The sequence below is a fragment of the Bombus impatiens genome, unplaced genomic scaffold (genome assembly GCF_000188095.3).
Source record: "Bombus impatiens unplaced genomic scaffold, BIMP_2.2 scf_1461, whole genome shotgun sequence".
Taxonomy (NCBI): Eukaryota; Metazoa; Arthropoda; class Insecta; order Hymenoptera; family Apidae; genus Bombus; species Bombus impatiens.
Window position 1 is genome coordinate 109482 of NT_177880.1, and position 19722 is coordinate 129203.

Below are 19722 nucleotides of genomic sequence, written 5' to 3' on the forward strand. Positions count from 1 at the left end.
GGGGGGGGGGGGTGGGGGGGGGGGGGGGGCAATAATTCGTCATTATTCCATTCCATTTTGTACAGTTACTTTTTCCTTGATCAAGTTTAATGGTTGTTGTCCTTACATCTTACTGGTTTACCTTTATTTGCAAAACTTGGTGTACGATTAATGCAGTTTAATATTATAAAACATTCTAAATTTAGAAGTAATTGATGCTTTCGGCTAAAATAATTAACAATTCAGATAATAGTATCGTGAATAACACCGATTCACCATACGTTTGTCTGTATTCCCTGGCAATAGGAAATATTACGGAAATTAATACGGTTATCAAGGTACGTTTCTGTGAATAAACGAAATAGATAGCAGCATTGCTTTGGAACGTACATAATTCTGCGTATTGTTTTATTAATCGAGCATTAACGACTACCAGAGCTCGAATTCTATCTGTATTCTAGAATTGCAACGATAATAGAAGCAAATGACGAAGGACTACATTCTGTTATACATCTTCGATATTGATTCTATCTTGCACCCTTTTGTCTTTTAAAACGGTGGATTTTAATTGATGGACGATGATACAAGAAATTTTTGGTCAATGAAACGAACAGTAATGAACAATTGATAACCATATCTATAAAGGAAAACTTATAAATCAGTACGCTTTATTATTTTAGTGGATTATTGAAGTATTCTTATCTTAATATCGTTATCTTAATGTTTATGTATTACGTACATATATTAGGAGAGGAATGACATTTTACAACTTTCGTAATCAGTTTAATTTTTCTTTTAGATCCTCGCAAGGTAACAATGATTATGATTTCTGATAATGATGATTACCTTCGATCATACTACAAGAATTTTAATACGGAATCATGAATTCTAAATAATTTTAAATAATTTTAAATAATAATTTATTTGACAGTATTATTTTATCAATATTAATACTATAAATATTAATCCAGTGATTTGAATTGATGAGAATACAGAACGAATATTTATCTTATTGAAGAGATTGACAATTCGATAAGATTTGACTTTTTGCCATTAAATACTTACAATACAAGTAACATGTTACTTATTAAATTACAGTCCTGCGCAAAATGTTTCTCTTAATGTTTTTTGTATATCAAATTACTTGTGTAATTTGCATATTAGGTCCGGAAATCTTGAAGTTATTCCGGCGATAGACGTGACGCAAATCGTATGATCCACGAATTTAATATGAAACACGTTCATTTGACGCTTATTGCTAATTGTAGTGCGAAAAAAAGCAATGTTTGTTACATTTTCCTTTAATTACTGCCAATTTTTTCTTCAATCAAGGAAACAACTACAAGATAGATAGACGCAATAAATAATTGCATGTTATGGACAAGAAATATGCCAGTATGCGATTGATTACTTAGAAACTGTGATTATTCGTTTTGTGGGCTATCTTTGAAGTTTTCCACTCGTAGCACGATAAAATAAATGAAAAGAACAAAAGCAGATAAAAGTATTACTAATATTTTGCATTGGTACGCGATGCTAATACAATTACTGTAAAAACCGAATTGTCTTGAAAGCTTTTGAGTGAAACGATCGTATAGAGATATTTTAGTTACTGATTTTTAATTGCCTATTACTAATCAATGTCTCGTTCAGAAAATCCCACAAATTCCGAATAATTAATTTAATTATAACTAATTATTAAATTAATTAGATAGTTTAATTATAAAGTGCATCTCTGGTAGTTTTTATAAATATAATATAATTTGTTAAATAAAAACGAACAAAATCATTTCGCGATGCGTAGTTTATTGTTGTGAGCAATTGCACCTTTTCTGTTTATTGAAGTTGGCTACTTGCTAGTTCGCTTTAATAGTTCGTGATTAATAGGTTTTCAAGACTTTAAACGCTTGCGATCATTCATTCTTTGAAATCTCGAATATGGGATATCATAAATTATATTACTAGAATTGTGGCGCAATTAATAGTTTGTATATCATACGTAATGTGTAACAACACGTTTGCTACTTAGGCTAGAGCACAAGTTATCGATTTTTCAAGTATCTTTAAACGAGAAACGGGGGTGATTTAAGTGAATCTCCGTCGTAACCGAATTTTTTTGCTTATTTGTGCTATTTACGCGATATACCTTATCAGCGAACTGATAACACGATTTCATATTTGGATGTATGTTATTTTTATTCTCAGCGAAAATTAGGTCGGGTCTAGGTTAAATTGTAGGTTAGATCGAACAGTTTACGTATTTTTATGTTACGTATTTTATTCTGTCGCTTCTATCTGGAATAGTAGTGGCAGGTTTTCACATATTCTTGCACGTACGATATTATTATGTAACAAGAACTCGTAAGTGCAATGCAGTGTAAACCACATACAGGGCTGAACCTGATACCATTTAATTGCCAACCACTTTTACCAAACGTTTAGGTCGGTGTCAGAGATATAGAAACTTCATGTATATCTTTATTTTTTATCTACTTTTGTTTTTTCATGCAATATTCGTGATAATTTCGAAATAATATTACATACGCTATGTGTAAATTAATCAATATTTCAACAGCGAACGAGAGTCAGATAATAAATTTCATTATGCAGATAAGGATGTCTAGGTATATAGGATAATTAAATTAAACTGAACTACAAATTAATTGTTAATTTGGTCGGTGAATTGTTTTCTTAAATTCGTGTTGTTATTTTATTGAGAAGTTTATGGAAGAAATATTATAATTTATAATTGTGCAATTAATGTTTCTTTAATTATCTCAAACAGCATATATCCATATAAAATTATTTTCGGGAAACATCGAATCCTCAAGATAAAAAATGTACGATGCGTTATTGCCCACGACATAATAAAGGCGCGTCTAATTTCAGATGTTTTATTCAAAGAATCTACAAATTATTTTCATATGTCCAGTATCCCAGAAGGTAAAGCAACTCGTCGCAGGTCCTAAAAGCCAACCTTTCCTTCGCATTTCTGTAGTGAAAAATTCCGATTGGTTACTATTTGCATACTTGAAGTTTGCTCGTGTCCAGTTCGGTTGCTGGGCAAGATAACGATGCAAATACCAAGTTTAGCGGGAGAAAAGGGTTTCGCCCGTGACGTTAGTGGTTATGAAGAAAAAGGAACTAAAGTGATTTTGGTGCTTATTTACGTATATATCTCGATTGCTCTTCAACCAGTTTCTCGTTATAAAAACTGTTAGGTTTTAAAAAGGAATCGCAGAGTGCAGTACTTTTTAGAGGCGCATATTCCAAATATATGTACATTCGGTTATAGTGGTTGAATAAAAAATAGCCATAAAGAGGTTGAATATACAACTTGAGGATCAATTTAAATGATAGTTGGTCAATGAAATGGAACTTTTAAAATAAATTAAAAACAACTGTCATGTAAAAAATCTGCTGAATATATAAGCATATATTTTACTGTTGAACTACTTGAATATATCATATTTTAGGATAATTATTTTTTGGTGGATACATAATATAATAATCAATATAATAATTAATATAATAATCAATCAATAAGTCAGCGTGAATCTGTTTAAAAACATGATATAATTAATTTTATTTTTTTTCTTGGAAATATGTGGAATATTATATCTTACTTATTCTATGAAACTACCTTATTTGTATATTGATTCACAATTTTTATTACAATGGATGTTCTATGTAATAAGTTGAATATTCTTTTGGGACTCGCGGAAGTGAATGAAGTTGATGCTTCGTACAATAAAAACGTATGTTCAGTTGATATCGCGGTATATGTCTAATTAAATAAATGTGGTAAATATAAAAATTTATACGTGATCATTTGGACTGTACTGTATTGTACAAATATCATGCTACTGTATTTGGAGTGTACAGTAGCATGATATTTGTACTTTATAAATAGGTTGTTACGTTGTTTACTTTAATCAATATGGCGTATCTAAGCAGGTAATAAACGCGATCAAGTTCTAATTAGTCGAGGAATCTGATCACAGACGCATTTAATGCTAATCCATATAGATTCTGCGAAACAAATAATTAGTTTGCCGTCAGATTTTTTTTCTTACAAATATCTATTATAACACAAACTTAACGAGATCTGGAAAATGTCGTTCAAGGTGTATCTTAATGATAAACAATCGTTTTGCAGTTTGTGTAAAATTGCGAATCATGTTCGTTCTAGGATAATAACGTAACTGCAAATATTATATGTTAGAAATAAAAGAGAATGAAAACTAAGCAGGTTTTGTACTATTATACTAACAGATCAACTACTTCATCTATTTTTTCCACCTGTTAATTGTATAATAATTTTACACGTTGCACGATACCACATAGTTTAAGAAAAATATGTTCTTAGTTATGCGCACCTGTCGTGTAGTTATTTCTCATTAGTGATAATGTTGAATGAGAAAGAGTTTGTATTTTGAATAAAGGTATTTGGTAAGTTATTTCTTTCAATAGAATGAATTTGCGTAATTTAAGGATTACACAATGTATGAAAATATTGTGTTTATTCTGTAGATGGAAAATTAGCTCGCATCGAGATCGTTGATTTCGTGATCTAGATCAAAACGCACGGCACTACATATGAGATTGTCACCGCAGACTATCACGTGGGACAATAATTAACTGATATGTTATACAATAAATTAGTATTCATATCACGTACGATTTACATAATACATATCCGATTCTGACGTTTTGTGGAAATACCTGTTTTCTAGTATATCCATAAAGTATGTTTTAATTGCTCCTCGTCCTATTACATCCGATCATAACACAAGTTTCATGAAATTATACTATTCGTACTTTATTCCCTTCTTCAATGTTGTCAGATATAAATTATATAATTTTACACATGCAAGTATGTCTTATGGAAATTCTTGAGTATGCAAATTTGTTTCATAAGAGAATGGAATCGAGCTAAAATAATCGATGAAACGAGGTTGTTCACAAGAACCTAGTGACAGATCGTTGTAAAAATGTACACATTTCACTTGATTTACAAAAAATTTATATACGATTATTTTCTATTGCATAAGAGCGACCAATTTCGCTATACAGAAAGCGCACTGTTGTATCGCGTTTAACAATCTATACGGAACTCTGTGAACAAGTGCGTGTTTGTTTCATCATGCGCGTGCTTTATATCAACAAATATCGAAATAACAAATTTTTGATAATTTTCTTTTCAGAAGGTATTGTTGTACTGTATTGTTGTATTGTATATTGAACGTGCATCCATTGTTTTTCGTGACATATCTTTATTGATTATTTTCGCAAGTTTGGCGTTTCATAATAATTCTAATCGTTGGCGTCAAGAATATTTTCACGTTAAAGCATGACGGATCCTACACTTTCTAGTAATTTCACTATTGTTTACAATAACTTTTGTACGCAAGCCTGAACAGTTGTCAGTGATTTCTACACATATGTATGTTACATTATGCTATCGACTATACTATTTACTCTTTATCATTGTTATATCTCAATAATAAATTTCTACATCTCTAATATCCCATAATCATCGAATTGCAACAACTCGTTCCCTGAAGGAAAATTTCGTTCCACCAAACCAATTAATATCAGAAGTTATATACTGAGACATTTTTTTCATTCTTGCTACACCGATTTACTATTAATCGTGGCGTGAAAATATTACGTATTATAAGATATATAGATAAATCACACTGTTTGTTTGCACCATTTTTGTATAAGTTTGTTTTTCACGTTCGTTACTCACGCTAACAAACCTATTAATTATTACTCCCTATTACGTTATTTACGTTATTACATTTCCTGGTTATATTTTTCCAATATATCGACGCGCGCAATGTATATTTTCTTGATCTTTCGAAACTTAACGGCCACTTTTAACGGTTACGATATTTGCCTGTGTGTTCGTTATGGTGTTATATTCTTTCGAGGCAAGATCATGTTATATACTTACATGGAAGTGTAAGGTGGAACGTTGCAAAAGAAATGCGATCGCTTTCGGGCGTAATGCGCAACGTTTACTCGTGAGACTGTTATGTCTACACGGAAGTTGCTTAACAATGTGATTTTAATAAATTGTTACCCGTGAATTCACGGTATGCGTAAATCGCATTTAACATAACCACTGTTTCGTTCACGTTCGGTTGACGCTGTAACTCCTAAATTTGTCAAAATGACAGATGAATATCAACATAAACTCTTTGCATTTTCGTCTAAGCGATAACATACCGAATTTTTAAACTGTCTGTAAAACGATAGACACCGTAACTTACCGTGTTCTTCCTCAAGTAATTGTCAAAATCTATGGAAAGTAATTTGAGAAATCACGAACGACGTTAATAGAAGATTGAGCGATAGCGATAAATCGAAATAAATAGCAATAAATCATGGTCATCCAAAATGTGTCGTGATTGTGCGGCAGTCGCGAAAGAGGTTGAGAACCTGTAGGAAAAAGAAGCTCTTTTCTTGTTACAGGATTCCAAAGGAACTGTACGAACCCAATTATGTCACGACGCGTCTTGTATTTGTCTCGATCCGATGACAGCAAGATAACGTTAAATCATCTAGGAAACGAAAGCAGCTCCATTTATAAAATTTCTGTGGAAGTAGGTTTGCAACTTTATTCGAGAAATCTATACCATCTCTATAAAAACGAAGTTGTGCGATATTTTTTCAATGGACTTTATGCTTGTTCAAATTGAATGCATTGTTATCCAGCGACGATTGAAGGTAATATGTTTCTTGCCTTCATGGTAATTATATTCGGAATTATCATAAATAATTAGAGCATTGAATATATAAATAAATGCCTTTCAGGATACGTGTGTTATCCCACATAATAAGGTAGATATAAATCTATACGCTTGCTAATGTTCTGCGGTAAGTATAGTCCACTTATTAATTTTAATAAAAGATATCAGCGTAACGTCAATAACGTCGCATTGCAATAATTATTTCATTTTTACTGCGGCAATTTAATCGTATGAAAGGTTATAATTTTCTTACTTACAAATTGACCTTGGTGCCTTGGTGTAGCAGAACATTTTCATGTGTCTAATCTCGTTCCTGTGATGACACTAAGTCCGATCACCATCGAATTTCGGAAATTTTTAAATATTTAGATTTAGTACCGTTTTGGGCGTCTTCGTTGACAAACGTTCACACACTGACAAAGACAGTTCAATTTATCGCAGACTTTTTCGAACCGGGTTGAAATCATCGAATGATAACTACTGTTGGTTGCTTCTACTAACAGATAAGATGGTTTGCGTGAAGACACATATTGTCTGTCATTTGACTTAGGGTGATTCGCTGCAACAAACTTGTTTCCAAGTCACTTAACAACTTAATTTTGTTAGTGGCATAAATAACCACGCCGTTTTATACGCCGATTAGTGAACTAATTAGAAATTTCTGTATCTATACTGTGCTAATACTCAACCGGTTTACGATTTGCTAGTATTTTTTTTAATTTGGCCACATGTGTAGTGCATACGCTGCGCGAATAAATATGTATATATATATATATATATATATATATATATATATATAAAGATAATAAGTCAAAGTATAATCCAATTCAGTGCTTAGAGAGATAAAGAATAAAGAGAGATAAAGATTTCAATTTTAAATCTTCTTTCTTGTTAAATACAATATCTCTAACTTCTAATTGAAGATAATAAATTGGTTTCTTTATTTACAAACTTTTTAAGAAGGAAATCTCAATCTATATCATGTTTTTCTCGATACTAGATCTGGATTTTAGAACCATTTCTCCATTACATATTTCAAGGTTTGTTCTGTTAACAATAAATTTCTATTTTGCAATCTCATTATTGATCGAAGCAGTAGTAGCAGACATGTTTCTGTAGTTCTGGATCTGCTTTCAGTTTTGTTAGAATGTATCAGCCTCATCCGCTTATTACTAATAGTCGATAATTATCGACTATTGATGTTGATTATAAGCAACATTCTTTTGTGGTGAACAAGTCGTGCAAATCGCCTAATTACCCGGTCATTCGTACCTTTTACCGTATAGTCGGATTAAACGGTTCACGGAAGGATCTTCTGCTCAGCAGAAGCTAGTGGAAACTCGTTTTACCTTTACGTATACGGTGTGTGAAATACTTTCGGATCATCAACTAGGGTTGTATCGTTACGCGTATATAAAATGTGTAAAGGACGACTATTATCAAATTGTATTTTTGAACATTATATTCATCTCGTTATTTGTTTTTGCTAATGTATTCTGGTAAACACTTTTTCAATCCGGTTAATTAGTTTCTATGATTTGTCAATTTTTTTTTAATTTACCATCTTTGTGCCTTGACTGTTTTATTTTTTCCTCATTTGTTATGTTTCTATGGCTGCAATTGGGAGAAGGAAATTAATTCTCTGTTTTAGAACTGGATTGATGAGCTTCGCGTTGATACTTTTTCATCTCCTCTTTATCCTTTGCTGTTAACTTTACACCTATTCAGTATAATACATTTTTCGCAAATAAATACTGATTTTTAGTGTGTCGTTAATATTATTCTCTTTAATGATATCGACGATACCTGCAAGACATATGCGACTATCGAAGGAACAAATGCTGTCGCATTCACTGTCTTCTGATTCCGATTCTCCTAAGGCTCTACGAGACGACCTTTCCGTACAGGGTTTTGTACAGATTCTTTTCCTTCCGCGGCTTTTCTGTTGGCTCATGTAAGTCTGGCTTGTTGCTACCACAGAAATGCGTAATATGAACGAGAATTGAAATTATTTCTGTTCCTTTAATTAATATTATTGACGTAATTGCGCTAGTTTGCAAAGGAACGATTAAATGTAAATAGTCTTATGTAAAATGTAAAAGGTGGTATAAAGTATTAATAAAGTAAGTTCATTGCAAAAATGATTTGCATTCGCACAGTTAGCGGTTGAACAAATGTGCAAAATATCTTTGATAGAAACGAATGTGTTAAAAATTAGAAAAGAGTGCATGTCGTTTAAAAGAAGGAAAGTACCTTTGTAACTTAATTTAATTAGCGATGTTTACATTCAAAAGATCGTTACTTTCATCTTACCTGGGCTTTCCGATGTAATATCCATTTTAGATACACTAAATCCTAGGCAACCAATATGACGTGGATTAAGAAGGAATTGCCTCTCTTCTATCGAGGGTTTTATACATCCTAACACTAGCTCTGCGAACGAAACTCGTTTAACCAGTTTCCTAATCAATTTCTTTGACTTCTTTCTCTTCTTCTTTTTTCTGCATTTTCGATATTTTACTTTCATTACGGTTTTAGGCATAACTTCTTCTATCTCGCCTTCATTGATACAATCGGTTACTAGTTTTCTGCGTCTTCGTTTTTTGATTTCTTTCTTCGTTCCCTTTGATTCTTTTGCTCGTTCCTCTTTCCATTTTCTGTATTTTCGACAATCGGCTTTACGACGAAGATCCATATTTTATATAAAGATAAGTTTATAACAATACCAATCTTTTTAAGAGTTCAATGTGTGTTGTATTGAGAAGTGGGTTGATAGGTGGATGCGCCTATTTACATCTTTGTATGGGAATATCCTGATTGATTTTTGATAATCATGATTAACTGGCTACGGTAAATCCATGTTGAGTTTTTAAAAGGTTCCTCTGGTGTGGATTTTACATGAATGCATTTTGTCAGGTCTATGAATTTATTAGAAGAACCACGTTAAACTTTCTCGCTTGTTTTTCGTTTGAGATAGACGTAACATTGTATGCAATCTCCGTACGTAGTAAACTTCATACTATATTTTGTAGAATTTTTGACAGATAATTTACCAAGCATGGCAAAATTTTAAGTAACGTAGAAAGTACCTGAAAATGTTAAAATATTATCACTTCCTATTAGAAATAATCGTGTAAATGCACAAAGTTATTTGATACAATTTTTTTTAAGAAAATGTAGATTATATGCTAAATCAAGTGTGAACTTAAAATGCTACAACCTTTCTTTCATGATTCCTACTGTCTTAGAATCGTTCAAATTCCATTGTATAAACCAGTAACTTGGTAATTAAGCGCAATGGTTCAAAAAGATTTGAAATCAAAATCAGGGCTCGACGTAAACCGAAAGAAGCAAGTACAAAAACACAAACTGAAGCAACTCGCAGAATGCGACGAGATTGTTTCTTCGGAAACTGTGAATGCTATCGGTCGAGTTACAGATGTTGTTCGAGCCGCCGATGACAATGCACCGAGTAGCGATGAGCTCGACGAAGACCTCGAAGAGCAGCACAAAGACCTAAATTTGCATCTCGATTTGCCAAATGATACGTATTCCCTGACCGCGATCAGGCCAGAGCTTCCAACCTGCGTTAGATATGGTGTTCGTGAAGGGATGACTCATATTAACATGCCAAAGTTTTCACCATTGTCCAGGGGTCATCAGGTAAATAAAATTTTCGGGACCATCGTAAACTTAGCTGTATCACACTTGAGGAATTTGAAAGTTCACCGAAGTTACTTTCGTTGAACGGATTGTCTTTGCAGATCTCTTTTGACAAAATATTGGTAGCATATGAAGACTACAAAAGAAGAGCATGACAAGCAATTTAAAAATTCGCTAATCAATTTCACGTAACCAAAATTAACCATTTATTTGATCAGAGAATGAAACATGTCTTTTTGCAGTTTGTCAAACATTTAAAAAATCATTACTCGTTTGATTTTGCAGAAAATTTCACACATTTGTCAGTTATTTGCAGGAATCTTGCCACCAAATGACATCAGAATCACAAAATCAACAAGAAATTGTCTTGTCATGTTCATCTAATAGTATATCTGAAATTAAAATAATTTTATAAATATTAAATAATATCTGTAATTTAAGATAATCATTTTAACTATTAGGCTCTACCATTATTAAATATTTCATGACCAAAGTATTACGTACTGTGTAGTTATAATATTAAACTTGCACAACTTAAAACGAATTATCACAATCTTCATCTACTCATTTAATGGTTTCCGCTTGAAAGAGCTTTCTTTTGATCAAATTCAACGAAATCGCAGGGTTTATGCAATTTTATCTACTTAACATACCTGCAAAGATGCAATCTTAATCGGTGCAAGAGACTTTCTGTCGCAACTTATCGCTGCTACCTATTATTTCGATGATAGGGTGGAGCAACAGCGATCGCGGCGTTTGCGACAACAACAGTTTATAAATCCCGTTGTTGGAACGAGGCGGTTATCGATCAGATTATCGAAGATGGAGATACGTTTTATTGTGAATCATATAAAGACATAAACACGGACGATCGACGAATGCTGTCGATCCTCGATTTAAAGAGGACTCTATGCGTGCAAGGCAAGTTGACCGTTAACGTCAGCATCGAGGAGGCTGCATACGCTGGCAAATTTCGCTCCACAGAGGTGACGGAATTGCATCTGGTCAAAGCCTTGGATTTATTCTTCAAACGCTACAACGCTGGTATTTTGGCATCATCAGTATTGAACGTGGCGATTTGGAAAGACTCGAAGTATTATAATCTGTTCGATGGTCAGCCAAGGAAAGAGAATTGCGAACCAGCAGGTGATGGAGTCAGTGGAATAGCTAAGCTGTTTTTGGTCAAGGATCTAATAGGACTTCTTTTTATTATCCTCGAGAAGAGCAACGTGAAGAACGAGCCTTTCGTTCTCTACGCGATAGCGATTAGTGGCGTGGATCATTACACTCAACCAGTGGATGCTGAGAAGCAGGAGAGAGCGAATCACAGAGCACAAAGACGACCGAGTGGTTATAAAATGCAGGAGAAGTATCGAGCTGTGGTCCAAGGCTCTTATCACGTTACACATCCTGTAATTCCAGCCCCACTTCGTAGTCGAACATTCCTGATTATAGCTCTGGCAGCTCTGGTCTATTCGCGACTGGTGAACGCCAATAAGTGGACCAGTGCTCTGATCGATCTAATTTTTAATCAATCCAATATATATTTCGTCGATCTGGTACGCGTTCTCGATAAAGATTTGGATGATAAAGAGTTCGAGCTTCGTTTGGACGATATCATGGGTGACATCATTCTCGGAGCATACTCCGCGAAAGTGAAGATTCGAACGAACGTTGTCCCAGGTCACGGACAGAAAAAAGGTAAACTCGGGATTGACGATGGTATACGCGAGTTCTTTCAGACTCAAGTGACCGGTCTGCTCGAGATAAAGAATTTCTTCTATGCAATTTGGAGACACGACGACACGTACTATTTCATGGATCCCTTTGCCTGTGACGAAGAAGGATTCCGAAGTAGTTCGGCTGAGATAGATGGTTCAGCGAATCCTGGGGAAGCTGCCTGTGTGACGATGAACAGCTCGATCAATCAAGTGGTGGAGACCATTATGGAGAACACGGGTAGTAGGGACAGAGATCCTTTTGTGATCCACGGGGTCCGAGTCCTGTACGTGAAGACTGGAACCACACCTGGCGGTCCGTTGGAGAAGGTGATCTATCGAGAGAAAGGTACGAACCGCAGGCCGCAAGCATTATCGCCATTACCGATGGTCAAGGACGACGCGTTAAAGCTGAACGAAGTGGTCGATATGAAACCAAGAATACGACCGGATGTGGATAAAATGAGGGACGTGGAGGTCCAGGTTCCAAATCTGCTAACAGACGCGGAGAATTATATGATGACGGATGACGAGCCTACGACTTACGTAATCGTGCCACCTGAAGAGAAGAAGGAGCCAGAGGAAGAACTTTGGGGAGAAGAGGAAGAGGAAGAAGAAGAAGATATAAGGAGATTGCGGGCGGAAGCTGGCGACATTACAGAAGAAGAGGAGGAAGAAGGTCCTGAAATAATCGAAGAGAAAGAGCCTGTTGAAGAACCAGTTGTGAAGTTAGTCAAGGGTTACAAAGTGATAAATCCTAATCGTTTGATCCTTCAGGGGTCGAAGAACTGTTTGGACGAAAATTTTGACGAATGGTCGAGGGGAAAGCAAGGACTGATAGCAGCTCTCGCGGTTTTGGCTTATAGAAGATTGAAGAATCCCACCAAGTGGCGAAACATGGATATCGATCAACTGGTCGACGTCAGCAACAGAATTTTCGACGAGATTATAGATTGGATTAGAAAGGGACGTCCTAAGACGAGAGATCCCGAAGAAATAGTTGAAGAAGAAGCGGAAGAAGAGGAAGAGGAAGAAGAGAGAGAAGGTGAAGTTGAAGAGAAATTGTTACCTAAACCAAGTCACTTGGATATGACGATGTTACCCCAAAGAATAAAGATGGGAGAGAACGATGTGTTCTTTAAGACGAAGATGAAAATTATTCAAGGTGAAGCGAGTCCTTTGGCAAATCTTGCAGAGGCTCTCGAATGTTATTTCAACCGATATCGAGAATTAATCTTGGAGAACAAGAGACTGATGTATGGTATTTGGAAAGAGGGCCCGAACTTCTTCATGTTCAATCCATACGGAAGCGACACAGAGGGTTGGCGTCTTCGCGACTATCCGGCTTCATTTGCAGTAGTAGCTAGTTTGAACGAATTAACCGATCTTCTTTACGGCGTGTTGGAATTCAACGATCCTTCCTTTATAATTCACTTCGTCGGACTGGACTCGATACAGCCTGGCCTTTATGCTACTGAGGAGGAAATAATAGTTCCAGAAGATGCCGTGATCGAGCAATTCAAAACGAGATTTCTACCGATCACGGACGACGATCTAGAAAAGTTACAGGCTGAATTAAAGGAGGCAGAGGAAGTTGAGGAAGAACCAGATGTCGTAGACGTGGAGGTTATGGGCGAAGAAGAGGAAGAGGAGGAGGAAGAGGAAGAAGGTAGGAGACCTGTGAGAAAGTTATACGAGGAAGAGGAAAAGCCTTTAATCGATCCATTGCTAGAGGCTCAGGAACAAGATCAACCTGATGCACCCTATCGTTTGAACCTAATTCTACTTACGTCCAACATGAAGGTCTTTGACGAAAACGAAGAAACCATTGACCAGGTGCACGAACAGATAGCCTTAGAGAAGTTAAAGTACAATCATCCTCCTCCTTACGTTATGCCATCTAGTAAAACATTATTGAAGCTTTTGGAAGCGAAACGAGCCAAAAGATCCATTCCATCTTTAGTATCGAGATTCTCCATAGACTCCAGATTAGATGTAAAAAGGAAAGGCGGAATTTCTATGATTATCTTGGCTAAGTCGACGATGATCGTACCGTCAGGGGTATTGGAGGAAGCGAAACCTTCAAAAATGATTAAACTGTCTCCGAAAAAATATTTATACTCTAGAATTTTGCCAATCTGTCTGATGCCTCTGAGAGCTATTAACGACATGTATATACAAGATGAAGATCTTGCCACGGCTCTCCGATTAGAAGATCTACGGAGGTTGGAGGAAGAACAGAGGAGGGCCGAAGAATATGTTCAAGAGCCTTTACCGGAAGTACCTGTGGGAGTTCGTATACGACCAACGTTGATACCACTCGGACCGATTATTAAAACGCCGATTTCTGAGAAGAGGACGATTACTTGTATTGAAAAGAAGAAACGTAAATGTTTGTTGAGCAAAGCTGACGAAGGCGATGCTTTGATGGAGAAGGTTCTCTGCAATACGGAGGATCTATTGTTAGAACTGTTCTTCCCTGACTTTAAAACAAAGGATCAGGTTCGTTTTAAAATAGTTATTATAGAATGGAAATTTATATATCTATTTACGATGTTTTCGTCGTCGTGATAGCAGACAGAACCAAAAGTTATGGAGACCAAAATTTCTGAACTTACTAAACCGATGGAGTCTGAAACGACGACGATTAAAAGGAACACAGTGGGTAATCAAAAGAAAAGGTCTGTGCAAGATTCGCGTGGTTTAAAAGTAAGCACCATTCTTTAAGTGAGATAATGATTCGTTTAAAGTAAATATCGAACAGGAAATTATTATAAATTATTGTATGAATATTACTTATTTTCATTCTAAGCTGACGCAAGATGGAATCCGAATACTTCATGGTAACATATGTTTCAAAAATCGCGACGAAGTCCAAATCTGTCACTTCAAATCTTGCTTCTTTACCGCTCTGCTGTGTATTCTGGCGAAGATCAAACTGGATCCAGATCGTTTCTCCGGGAAGATTTTAGATCAATTCATATTTCTCGGAGACAAGATCTATCAACAAACCGGGAAACTACGGTATAAACCATATCGATGGTTCCATCATATCGAAATTCTCGATACGGTTTACAACGTGATCACGAAGCAGGCTGTTTACGCGGATCCTAAAAATTGCGAGGACGACGAGCTGGAATTCGTGCTGGACAATTTCTTCGAGAAAGATAAGACCGGAATCATTGTGTTTATCAATTGCTCGTACGCCTTTTGGACGGCCAACGATCGATATTATTTGTACGATCCTTATCCCTGTGACGAGAAGGGTAATGTTTCAGAGGAAGGATACTCCTGTCTTATGGAATTTTGCAACATGAGCGCGATGATCGATAAGATCGAAGCTAACGTCGGTGAAAATATTAAGAAACCCTATCGAATATACACGATATGTATAGCTCACATGGAGACGAGAAAGAGAGCGAAGAAGAAACGAAGAAAAAAGTGGGTTCATTGCGTGGAGAAGCAAGTCGAAGAAGTTCGCATCGAAGAGCCCTCGGAAATGGAAGTATCAACTAACGCATCAGAAGCATCTCTAATCGAGTCGGCCGACTGGGTGAAACAGGAATCGAAAACTAGTCTCGTATACGATATGACGATTCCTGGTTTCGCTCCTATTAAACATTATAACGCCTCGATGTTCGACGTAGACGTTCTGGAAAATGAAATCACCGCTCCACGATTAGCACCTTTTAAAAAATCTTCTGTAAGGGAATCGGAGAAGGTGGAGGATGAGTTCGAGGCGATAAAACTGTTGGTCAGGAGGAAAGTTTATGAAAAAAGGTTCAAGCCGCATACAGCAATCACTACTCCTTTGGATCTTTGCATCATGGCTTGGTCGTTGATTCACGATCCAGTTACCTGGTCTGTTAGGACGATAAAGGGACTGTTCGAGGCGAGTACCGACTATACTTTCGACAGCATGTTGGCCGCGGAAGATTCAACGGTCAGTGAAATGACTGATGGTTTATTACCCGAGTTTGAGATAGCCAATTACGTGTTTCGAGTGGTGTTCGTACCTCTGCACTATGGAACCCTGTACAGTATCGAGGGTTGGAATCTCTCGATGTCCTTGCAGAAAGTGTTCGACACATTCAACTACACGGGCGCGATTATAATTTGCGGTGATTCTCATATGGGTGTTTTAAAGAAGGATGAAAATCATTTTGCTTGGTGGACAATTAGAAGAACGAAAAAATTGAGGATCGTTACTTCTATAGATATGAAGGAATTTTTGAAGTTGATCGTTCAGGAGATCGATCAACCCGAGGAGACGGTTTTTATGATGAGAGTAATTACGGTTTCTTATGCCCAAAAAGTTGATCCTGACTGTAACGATACAAAAGGTCTTCATGAGCCAGTGATACCAACCAGCTCGCTGGCGGAAATTCATAGAATGCCAGCTAAACCTTACGATCTCGAGGCAATATTCAGGCCTACCGTGCCAGAATCAAATAAACCGATCTTTATACAGGGAACGGTTGCTCTGAACAATAGAGATACCGTGACCGAACCGAGAGTTAAAAGATGTTACTTTGTCGCTGCTTTAGCGGTGATGGTGAAAAGAGATATCATTCAGAGTCCCATGCCAGGAATGATAGATAAAGTGATCGAGGTTGCTGAATCAGTTTATAGAGAATTTTCGGAGCCCAAGTTTCATACGGAACACATTTTACGTAATGTTACTGTGATGAATAGAATCTTCGATTTTCGCGACTGTGCATCTCCTTTGGTAACGCTTACGCTAAACCCTCGAACTTTGAGAACCGACTTTTACGTTCAGGTTAGCAAATTTATGTTTTATTTATTACGTTAGATTAGCGCGTATGAAATGTCGTTTTCCCAAGATTATCCTCCAATTCTCCCCTATTTTTCAAATATTCAATGTTGAAAAAACATTTCATATAATGGTTTACGAAAGTATTCGAATTTATAAAAACTTTTTATGAATAGGTATATTATGTGTATTCGAATTGTACGGTGGAATTTCAAAATAATTTATATAACGCATACGATGTATATAAAAGTTTCTTATGACAAGTGTTCAAATACTTTTTTGTCAACCAGTGTACGTACTAATCTAACACGTTGATTAAATCACACAATGAAAATTGCTTTTATTCCCATCCATCACAGGTAAGGAAGCATTTACGAAAATATTTTAAAACGTACGCAAGTGGAATTCTGCATTTCACCAACTGCTGTTACGGTTTCTGGTATTCGAGAGCCACGAACGCGTATTACTATTTAGATCCTTACCAGTGCAATGAAAAAGGAAGGAAAGTTTCAAACGGTGGTAAAGCTTGTCTGTGTATCTTCCCCAGTATTTGTCAAATGGTGAGAAACATGTGCTTTAATCAGTTCGAAGACACCTCAGGCTTCTTTATTCATCGTCTGCACGTGGACTCGGTAAACGTGCCATCGTTCAAAACGTTCAAGGAAGATCCTATGTGGTTGTACCTGGATTATCATTGGAACTTCAAACACGCCCCGGACATCGTAAAATCAAATACCAAGAAGAAAAAACAAGTGGAAGAATCGGAAAAGAAAAACGTCAAGCAATTCTGGAACAATTACGCTGTCGAGGTGTCTAATCTTATCTATTCGGTTTGGGGAACCATTGGCTCTTACGATTCCCGATTCGGTGATCGGGCTGGAAAGAATCAGGCAGCCATTTGCGTGGCTGTCTTGGCCATGCAGTATCTCAGTCATCCATCGAGATGGGGTCCGGCCATTTTGGATTCAGCCGTGATCTGCGGAGACTCTTATTATACGGAAAGCTTAAGAAGCTCCATCCAAAAATGTGCCAAGCATTTCAACAGGTTCAATTTACAAAGCTCTTTCAAGATCTTTCCCCACTTGTGGACTATTGACTTCAGAGATAGTATTTGTGGAATTTTATACGGTGCTCGAAATAGAATGACTCTCGCGACTGCATTGCAGAAAGCTTTCGAAGAGTCACCGAACGTTCTCATCGAGTGCAACAAAATCACGTTAGCAGCCCTCGCGGCGAAAGATGGATACTACGTCGCTGATCCCTGTTGGGTCGGACCACCCCTGTTCAACAAGGACCATGGAGCGATCTATGTCCTTCGTTGTAAGAACATGAACTCCCTGGTCTACGCGGTGATCAAGATGCTTAACACTAATCAGAGACTCGATTTCCGTTTGACTCCTATCATGTTCACGTTTGAACAGGAGGACTTTAACTTTGTTGAAGGAAAGAAACGCGAAGCGAAGAGGAAGGTCTTCTTGGATCCTATTAGAACTACTCCAGGGAAAGTCACTGACCCTGGTATGCCTATTCCAGGCGCTCACACGGCCCCAGACGGGGTTTCTTATCTCACGTATCGCAAGAATCTTGAAATGGGCATAAGCAGAGCCCACGAACTGGAGAATCCTGAGTTGCCTTCGGTAGAGCCAGTGTTGGAGAAGGATAACATGACCAGCACGCTCATTAGTACCACTTGGCATCTGAATCTCGGCCAGGCCGCTCCTTTGGAGAAATCTACGCCTGTGTTCGAACCTCGGGTGATCCAACATGTGCCGGAACAGTGCGAGGCACGGGTAGTTGATTCATTCGAGCCAACTCGCCACGTGCAAATGTCTATTACCGACCTGCTGGCAGCCTGTGACGATTATCCAAGAGTGGTAGATTTCACTGGCGAACCTGCTCCACAGCTAAGACCGCTGGAATGCGCCGCCGCGCGTAGTTTTCTTAGCGACGCTACTCGTCAAGAATTTCGTGCTCATACCGCGGACATGGCCAGCGAAGTTTATAAAACTTACAAACATCGGCTTCCCAAGATAGCAAAGGAACGATCAGCCGCCGGCGATAGCGGAATACCTGTCGAAGACATTCATCCCATCACCGAGGAGGAAATGGAAGTGAAGCAGAATTCTCCTGACACCGAGGGAGAGACAGAGGGCACAGAAGATGAAACGTTTACGGAAACGGAAGCTACTGAAACCGCGGAAGACGACTAATGCACTGATAATTGTAACAAAATTTTGAATTATTGTTTTTGGGTAATTTATTTTATTTGTTTCGCCAAGGATTTTAGAGGAAGCCAGGTTAGTGCCTAGTCTCTAACATTTTGTAAGGTCTATTGTTTTATTACGTGATATTTAAATGTAGTCGACATTATTTTGTGGCTAATGATTTTTTGATGAGACGTCTTTAAATTCTTGTAAGTAAATGAGTACTGTGTTGTTGATTTTGATTTTGATTTTGATTTAATAAATTACATGGATTTTAAACATCAGATATTTTATGTTTTATTGAATTTACGTCTCGATGTAGGTATTTGTGGTTAATAAAATATTCATAGAGAGATATTGTAAAAAATTTAGTATGATTTAATTTCGTATTCCATGCTGTTTAATGTACCATGTTTGTTTCTACAGATACTTGCTCGTTTATGCAGTCTGGGATGTAATATAGAGAATTGATTTAGATACACATCTAGTTCTTTATGACTTCTCAACAGTTATTGAGTATTGTCCTTTGTAATCCTACAATCTTCCAATTTGGAATCCAAAATATGAAGGTGGTTCACCTTGGGCTCCGTGATGTGGAATTTTTTAAAATTTCAAAATTCTGC

The 19722-nt window shown here is 36.7% G+C and overlaps 2 protein-coding genes across 2 annotated transcripts; one reads left to right on the forward strand and one right to left on the reverse strand.

Annotated features, from left to right (window-relative positions):
- Window positions 1-7656: 7656 nt before the first annotated feature.
- Window positions 7657-9801, reverse strand: LOC105681633. The gene is made up of 3 exons (XM_024371635.2): window positions 9054-9801; window positions 8547-8711; window positions 7657-8460 (listed from the first exon to the last, which is right to left on the reverse strand). The coding sequence occupies exons 1-3, from the start codon at window positions 9433-9435 to the stop codon at window positions 8375-8377; spliced, it is 633 nt and encodes a 210-aa protein (XP_024227403.1). The 5' UTR covers window positions 9436-9801; the 3' UTR covers window positions 7657-8374.
- Window positions 9802-10037: 236 nt separating this feature from the next.
- Window positions 10038-19319, forward strand: LOC100748471. Its single transcript, XM_012392588.3, has 5 exons — window positions 10038-10403; window positions 11135-14623; window positions 14696-14830; window positions 14934-16901; window positions 17255-19319. Exons 1-5 carry the CDS (start codon window positions 10038-10040, stop codon window positions 19103-19105), a joined length of 7809 nt encoding a protein of 2602 aa, XP_012248011.1. The 3' UTR covers window positions 19106-19319.
- The last annotated feature ends 403 nt before the right edge of the window (window positions 19320-19722 follow it).

Coding starts and splice junctions, on each gene's coding strand:
- LOC105681633 (XM_024371635.2), bottom strand. CDS start 9,435: ATGGATCTTCGTCGTAAAGCCGATTGTCGAAAATACAGAAAATGGAAA. Junction 8,712..9,053: donor TATTACATCGGAAAGCCCAG/GTAAGATGAAAG, acceptor TTTCTGTGGTAG/CAACAAGCCAGACTTACATG. Junction 8,461..8,546: donor TAGTCGCATATGTCTTGCAG/GTATCGTCGATA, acceptor TATACTGAATAG/GTGTAAAGTTAACAGCAAAG.
- LOC100748471 (XM_012392588.3), top strand. CDS start 10,038: ATGGTTCAAAAAGATTTGAAATCAAAATCAGGGCTCGACGTAAACCGA. Junction 10,404..11,134: donor CATTGTCCAGGGGTCATCAG/GTAAATAAAATT, acceptor TTTCGATGATAG/GGTGGAGCAACAGCGATCGC. Junction 14,831..14,933: donor AAGATTCGCGTGGTTTAAAA/GTAAGCACCATT, acceptor TTTCATTCTAAG/CTGACGCAAGATGGAATCCG.